This window comes from Solanum dulcamara, chromosome 2, assembly GCF_947179165.1.
Source record: "Solanum dulcamara chromosome 2, daSolDulc1.2, whole genome shotgun sequence".
Lineage (NCBI taxonomy): Eukaryota > Viridiplantae > Streptophyta > Magnoliopsida > Solanales > Solanaceae > Solanum > Solanum dulcamara.
Window position 1 is genome coordinate 71,397,609 of NC_077238.1, and position 8,164 is coordinate 71,405,772.

Consider the following 8,164-nt stretch of genomic DNA (forward strand, 5'->3'; position numbering starts at 1 on the left):
TAGGACATTCTAATGCACATTTACTTTTTGAAAAATCTAAAAACGCTAAATAAAAATTCAATACTGCTAAATTGTTTTTGCATCTTCCAAAAGCCAATAGATTTAGATAGATTATGTGATTAAGGATTAAATTTATTTAACTTTAGTATTATATGTTCATCATCATATTTCACATATTTCAAAAAAAAAAAGAAGCAGCAATGATGCCCTTATTTTGAATGGTTTGAAAAATTGAGTTTGTAAACTTTAATGCCTTAATATGCAATTCAAGCAAATAAAAACATGGGTTATGCAGGTGCAAACTCACGTTTTTCAGTTTTTCAGTCAAAAATGAAAGAGATCTTTAATTAGTTTTCGTTTTGCTTAAACCCGCAAAAGAATTATTTCAACTCGCCCAGCGCCCCCACATAGCCTTAAACCTGCAATCGCCCCACATAGCCCCATTGCCATCCCTAGAGACAATAGATCAGGTATTGTGTGAGAGAAAACAAAAACAAGGACCGATCTCATGTGAGCAATAGCTTTGATACCATAGAAAGGAATAGATAATTGAATGATCATTTTTTATTCTGTAATACATGACAAAGGATGATACCACAACTACAATCCCTGTAAGTCTCAACTATTCTCCATATCTAAAGCAGAGTCCTAAGATTAGAAAACAAGTAAAAGATCTTTGAAAATTAAAAGATTCCTAAAAACTAGGAAACAAATAACATAAGCAGTTACAGTAAGTCTTTTCTGCTATTAGTTTATAGACATTTGGTTAAAAATTGATTAGTATCTCTAAAGAGAAACAATCATAATTGAGTCAAACTGGCGATGGGTTATGACCCATCTTTTAGCCCAAGTAAGCGTTGGGCGGAGTTTGGCATTGACTCATCTATTGATTCAGCTCGTCAGCCGATCTGAAACAGCTCATTTTTCACCCCTAGATGTAAGTGATGCAACGTTTCTACAATAGACATTTGGACATGAAAAATCCATGACCAGCCAGTCAAATTTCAACAACCACCATTTGTTTTTTACCTTAACTGAAGGAAACATCAAACATTTCAAGTAAACTAAGAAGAGTAGCTCCTTCACATTACCTAATTCTGGAAACAACAAAAGATATCAACTTGAGGCAAGTTCATCAAAAACACAAAGTTTGGTCAAAGCCATATTTCCAGTAACATTTCCATAGGTACAAGTCTATGCTCAGTTTGCTCAATGTCAGCTAACATAAAAAGGAATCCAGAGAGATTTCACCAGATCATATACAAATAAAAATAGACTCTCCTAATTTGACTTACACGCTGCATCAGCATTGCTCATTCGCTTAGAGGGAGTCCTCTTTTTCTTGAACGATTGGCTCAGAGGTTCAAAGAGAGGAGCCCCTGGCATACCAAGCCGTAAATCTGTATCACCATCGTCATCAATCCATGCTATGCGATTAACTGTCATAGTTACAAATGTGTTTCAATGTCAAGTTTACAAAAAAAAAAAATAATCAGTGACAAGTATAAGATTTGTAAGTAACACTGCCAAGCTTAGGCAATACTAGACTAAGGTGATGGAACAACCAGTCAGGAGCAAAGATATAAACATAAATACAGATCTTTATATCCAGCAGCCATCTCAAGGTGACGCAATTTAGAAACTTGATGGAATCACACCAATCAACATGGACTGATCTATGCTTATGAACTTATAATAGACAGAGGGGTGAAGGAAAATCAATCAATCAACTGCTTATAGCCCAGGAGTGCTGAATGCTTAAGGCAAAAACACCACATAATGATTCAGGTATAACCTGTATGTTCAGAAGATTTCATTATCCCTAAGACAAGCTCCCAGTGACTCGACTCAAATCGGAACAATTATTAACTTAAAAATTATCCACCTATAGCAGAGTCTCTATCTTACTTGGGGGGGGGGGGGATAACACCTGTTAACTTTCTTCACTTTGTCCCAAAAAAGAAAAAAAAATGCACAAACCAGACCATCATTCACTTGATCGCAGTGCAAAGAATCAGTAAATTCAAAAATGTCGAGTACGGAGAGAGTGAAAGAGACAGGACAGCAGCAACATCAACTACATTCATGCAATTACTAGCTTTAATTAATTCATCGCAAATGCTACTAGTTTTTAACTTAAGCATGCTTAATAAACCATGTCTATAGAGGATCAAGAGGTTCAAAAGGTCCTGGCATACCAGGCTCATTTTCATCATGTGCAAGTGCTGGACGATAAGGCCGCTTCTTAACATAATTTTCCTGCAGAGGTCTTGGGATCTGAAACGAAAACTGGGACATACTTACACCTTGTGCTACATAGTCTGGGTGTTCCTGCAAGTACCTAAGAAAAGAAAGCATTGATCAATATCACGAGGGATATGAGAAGAAAATACAGATCCAAAATTGTATTTTACTTTTCAACTTCAACCATGGAACGAAGTCTCTTTCCAGATGGCGCAACATAATACCTGCAAATCATGACCAAAAAATGTTAATAGGGCAGTGTCGTTCTCTACTTAAAACAGGAAGACTTTAAACCTACTAATGGAAAAAGGAGTGAAGGAATGCAAGAAACGTACACATCAGCAAATCTAGTGCCTCCTTCACCTCGGATTCTTAAAAGACGTTCCCACCCAGGAGGGGGCTGAGCAATATTAGGCTTGTCAATAGCCCAGAGCCTACTTCCATCTTGAGTGAGATCAGGTGGATCATCACATGATAGTTCAGCACGCCACTCATGAGCTGTTTCACAATAAAAAGGCTGTTCCAAAATGTGTTCTCTGATCTCCTCATACTTCTCCTTAGTAGGTATAAGCCTCCATTTAAAGCAGTTGGCGCACTGCACAGTAAATGCCCCTACAGATGGCAAAATCCTAGATGCATAATTAGGAAAAGAGTTTCGTCGAGGTTGAGAATCAACAGGATCAGCGACAACTATTTCGCCCGCACCAACTGCAGCAGGATCGTAAAGCACCAACTGTTTTTGAGCATCTTCACTGTGGTTATCCTCATCATCTGTGTTATGTTCTTCTCCTTCTGCTAAAGCAGTAACATCTCTAGGATTTTGATTAGAAGTTTCAATCCCACCAGAGCGTGCAGTGCTTCTCGAATCTTTTGGCTCATGCTTCATATTATCTCCGCGACTAGCAACTGAAGAACCATGAATATCATTATGATCTGCTTTTCCAAGGGTCGCAAGGTCCAGATGATCTCGCTCCATCCAACCAAATCTAAATATGAATAGAACTGTCCAAAAAAATTTAACACAATTTATTGGACAATAGAATTCCTAGAACAGTGAACAGAATTGTCCAAAGAAAGCAAAAACAATTTATTGGACAAGAGAACTCCTGGAACAGTGAATAGCATAGATCAGAAATGAGAAAACAAACACCTTTATCCTATTTAACCACAGGTTCCACACATCTAAAAAAGGCTAAATTACGTTACTTTCTACAAAGACAGGAGTCCCTGTTTGGATTAGTAAAACAAAGGCTGAAAAGCAGTGCTCTATACCAAGTCATCAAAAGTTAACATGAATTGATGATAGAGAGCAATCATAAATCAAATTTAAAAAATGCCAGTCTGGTAGTAAATGAAAACTTATCCATATCCAAATGTGTCCATCTTGTACAAGGGGCGAATTTGTAGACAAGAAGATACAGTTGAACATATGTGAGGGGTTTTGACTGCTAAAATATTACACTCAGACATGATACACAAAAATTCTTTCCAAAAAATAATCTAATTTAATTCCTATGGGCATTCAAAGTACAGGAATCTTCTAAGCGCCTTAAAATCAGCTAACAAATACAAGATAAAACAAATGGCAGACCAATAAAATCAAATATCATTAATAACTGGAAGTTCAACAACAAGATGAATCAGAGTTAATATGTAGAAGGCAATATCTTATCAAGTTCCCCAACTGACCAGATAGGCTACGAGAGGCCACATCTGATATCTGTAGCAAGAAAAATTAAAAATTTTGAAACTGCTCAATTAAATGATTTACAGGTGATCTTGACAACCATGAAAGGAAGCTGATGTTATGGGGAATGAAATCATTCATAAAGAAGCAAAGGAAATAGTTTGAACCACTAGTTAGGAATACAATTTCTTATCAGAAATTTAAGAATAGTATTTATGTTGAACAAACGAGAAAGTTAACATGAAATATTCCCAAACAAAACACTTCCTAAGTCATCGAGGGTGCAAATAAATCACAGCCAGTTCACATTAAAAAGTTGTTCTAACTAATTGATCGTACTGGTGTACAAGAATCACCCAACATCGGGACTACTTGACACTCAGAGGTAGAAGCTTTTATTTTGATCTTAAAAAATGGCTAAAGCAGTTGTTTTAGGAGTTTTTGTTGGTCATAAATCTTGCACAGATAAGTTCATCAACCAATTGAATCTGAGCTTTGTTCACTGTAAGCCATATTTTGGGTTTGAACAGCAGACCTAAAACAACTCTTTTAAAGTCTAGAGTCTAAAGTTCTTAATAAAGTAAGGTATTAATGGCATCCAGTGGAAGCAAAATGAGTACAAGAGTCTAGAATCAAGTTCCTACGAGATGCCACTTCCACAAAGTGGATAATCTATCAAGAGTTTTTCCTAACAATAATGTCAAAAAATAAGTTCATTAAGGAGAGCTTCTTAACAAACCTCAGGTGGACTGCATTAGGAAACATCAGTGCAGCTCACCCTTATTTTTTATTTGCTTAGACAATATTGAAGAATGTAAAAAGAATGTACAAAATTTAAATTAAGAAAAAGCAGAATGAAAGAAAGATTACCTACTTTTTAACAGAAATATTTTAGAACTTTGAATTAAACTACTCAAATCTTCCTACTGATAAATAATTTTTTTACAACATCCAAGCTAATATGACTAACATCTTATTAACTTGAATTAATCTTTACTATTATAAATAATAATTGTGAAGTTAAAGGTTTTATGTTTGTTAAGAATACTACACTAAAAACAAGTAAGAAAAAAAAAGTTGCACCAAATTATATTTTTGTTTGGGTATGTGTATATACTCACGACCTCTTATTAACATTTGGGTTTAGACTACTAATTTTATTGAGACGCCATTGGAAAATATAATTACTTAAGATGGAATATGTCTCTAACATACGACCTACTTTCTTCCGACACTTGTTTTATGAAGAAGTTTGAATTCTATACCTCCTAAGAGGCATAATTTATCGCACAAGTTATTTTTTTTAATGAAACACGAGTCATAAATTGTCTTTATTCTAGTGATACCCAAGTCAGGTTCAATACACAGAAGACAATGTTTACTGTTAGTTGAAAAGGAAAGTGAGACAAACAAATCTATTTAATGTTAAATTGTGGAAAGTGTAAAAGTAAATTTGACAAATAGTACACTTTGACATCAATTAACTCTTTAGAAATATATGACTAATATATATGACTGATAAAATATCTCACTTCACGAACACGGACATTATTTAGAGACCGTCCGAATTTATGAATACACAATCCCTTGTCAGCGATGATAAGGCAAAAGGGAGGTGAGATCTATTGATACACAATCCTTGTAAGCCATGATAATGGTAAGGCGAAAGGGGCGTGAAATCTACTCATTGTTATTATATTAGATGAGGGGTCATACTATGATTGTTCGCAAGACGTGATCTTATGCACTACAAACAATTAAGAATTATTATGCTATTGGTAAACTCTTTCCTTTTCATGTAACTTATAAAATCGAATTTTTGAATATATCATTGAATCATTTTACATTCATTTAGTTTCCCAAAAATTTTGGAAGCAAAGAAGTATCAGTTTGAGAGACTATTAAAAGTTAAAGTACTCTTAACAACAAATGTAACTGGACAAGTTACATCAAGTAAAAGTGTTTTTTCTAGATTGAAGATATATCCAGAGTAGTTTGATTACAGTGGCTTGACGGGACTTAGGTACAGTAACTACGCAACAAAGGGTATCAATGTGCTAGCTAAGCTATTTTGGGTTCTCATTTATGTTCATACCTTTTGCTTAAGAGTACTAATCTACCGCTCCTTCTTTCGATAAAAGAGTAAGAAAAGTAATTGTTAAAGACGCAATGTCCCGATCGCATTAAGTGTATGCGACTAATCTAGGTGAGGACATAACGATAAAAAAATTAAACTAGGTGAGAACGTTTTCTGGTTGTATAGTACTAATACTTCTACACTCACTTGGTCCGTGCAACTGAACTAGGTAAATATGTTGTTAGTTCAACAACTAGTTCAGATGGCTAACAGACTTTTTCATAGATTCCAAGCAAAATAACTCCATACATCTATATTTGCAAGTCATTTTTATCAGAACTAGTGAATGTCATCACACTGTTGCACACACAATAGTCTAGCACCTAGAATACAAAGCAGAAGAACGATAACTATGCCTTAGTAGACAAACTAGTTGAGCTCGGTTATATAACTTCACAACATAAAAAACAAACCAATTAAGCTACGTTGCTCAAACTCCCTAAAAATATTGCCGCATCGGGTCCTCAAAAAATGCACTATTTTTGAGGATTTGACGCAGATGCGGAAACATTTTTCGAGAATCCGAGCAACGTAGCTTAATTGGTTTGTTTATCCAGTTACAAATTTATATAACCGAGCACAACTACTATTTTTGAGGATCCAACACGCCCCCGATGACATTTTAGAAGAGTTTGATCAACATAACAATTAAGTGACTGCAAACTCAAGATTCCATTAATAACCACCTACTTTTATTGAACCCTAAATTGAAAACAAAACCCTAATTTTCCACAGGCCATGTGCATTCAAAGTAGAGCCAATTTTCCAAATAAACAGAAAATGGCTGAATCACAAGGAAAAGAGAGAAGGTATAACACCTCTATAAGAAGGAAACATAAAATACGAAAAAACAAGAACAATCAAACCAAAGCATTGGCAGAAAATGTAGAAGTAAGAAATCAATTTTTGAGAGCTTAAGATTTATCCACAACTTCCAAATACTCAGCATCTTGATTTCAGAAACTACATACATACAACAAAAAATAACACAAAATCAAATAAAGAAATATCTCAAATCAGTAAATTCAATTCTTCACAAAAAAAAAACATCACACAGATTCACATAAATCAAATGAATCTATCACAAAAACTTATCCAGACAATTAACCCGATCCACATGCATTTCAACATACAACAGCGGAGATATCTATATATTTGCAAAGTAAAAATGCATAAACCGTAGAGCAAAGAGATATAAAGGAATACCCAAAATCAGAAACAAAGGGATCTAAGCCAGCATCATCCAAGAATCAACGGTTTGGGTAAATTCCCTTGGAGTTCTATGGAAGAAAATATATGTTACTTACAGATTAAAGACTGCAATATCTTTGTTCTCCTTGGGAAGTGAGAGACACAGGCAGGGATGAAGAAACTCAGCTGAATTTAAGTACTAACTTTTTATTGCAAAACTAAATAAGAAATAATAAATAAAATGTTTATTTACTATTTAACCACCATTGGTATTATAATACGGGGTCGTTTGGTTTAAAACCAGGATATCCCGATCATAAATAAGATTAGAACAAGTAATTTCGCCTTTTATATTTATTTATTTTTACCACTGGTATTCTAATACCGGGTTCATTTCGTTCAAAACGAGGATATCCCAGTCATAAACAAGATAAAAACAATCAATCTCATTTTCTATATTTATTTATAATTTTACCACTGGTATTCTAATACCGGGTTCATTTCGTTCAAAACGAGGACGCTCCGATCATAAACAAGATTAGAGCAATCAATATCATCTTCTATATTTATTTACAATTTTACCTCTAGTATTCTAAGACCGGGTTCATTTCGTTCAAAACGAGGATACCCCGATCATAAACATATTAGAGCAATCGATATCATCTTGTATATTAATTTACAACTTTACCATTGGTGTCCTAACACTAGGATCGTTGCGTTCAAAACAAAGATACCTCAATCATAAATAAAATTATAACAATCAATCTCACCTTTTTTATATAAGAAAAGTTCGATAAAAAATTTGAATAAAAATAATGTTTGCTTGATTCAGAGTACGATCGTCAAACTACCTAATGTTCAGTGTGAGTTAGAACATAGAATTTTCAATCTTTTTGAAATAAAAT

General features: G+C 34.4%; 1 protein-coding gene across 2 annotated transcripts; it reads right to left on the reverse strand.

Moving 5' to 3' along the window:
• Positions 1 to 1,116: 1,116 nt before the first annotated feature.
• LOC129880682 (methyl-CpG-binding domain-containing protein 2) lies at positions 1,117 to 7,466 on the reverse strand. Of its 2 annotated transcripts, none has more exons than XM_055954834.1 (5): positions 7,376 to 7,466; positions 2,580 to 3,246; positions 2,415 to 2,468; positions 2,199 to 2,341; positions 1,117 to 1,439 (listed from the first exon to the last, which is right to left on the reverse strand). In XM_055954834.1, exons 2-5 carry the CDS (start codon positions 3,218 to 3,220, stop codon positions 1,282 to 1,284), a joined length of 996 nt encoding a protein of 331 aa, XP_055810809.1. In that variant the 5' UTR covers positions 3,221 to 3,246; positions 7,376 to 7,466; the 3' UTR covers positions 1,117 to 1,281. The 2 variants fall into 2 exon arrangements, with proteins under 2 accessions (XP_055810809.1, XP_055810808.1); XM_055954833.1 differs by having other exon boundaries at positions 7,275 to 7,458.
• Between the last annotated feature and the right edge of the window lie 698 nt (positions 7,467 to 8,164).

Coding starts and splice junctions, on each gene's coding strand:
- LOC129880682 (XM_055954834.1), bottom strand. CDS start 3,220: ATGGAGCGAGATCATCTGGACCTTGCGACCCTTGGAAAAGCAGATCAT. Junction 2,469..2,579: donor GGCACTAGATTTGCTGATGT/GTACGTTTCTTG, acceptor CATGATTTGCAG/GTATTATGTTGCGCCATCTG. Junction 2,342..2,414: donor TCCATGGTTGAAGTTGAAAA/GTAAAATACAAT, acceptor TTCTTTTCTTAG/GTACTTGCAGGAACACCCAG.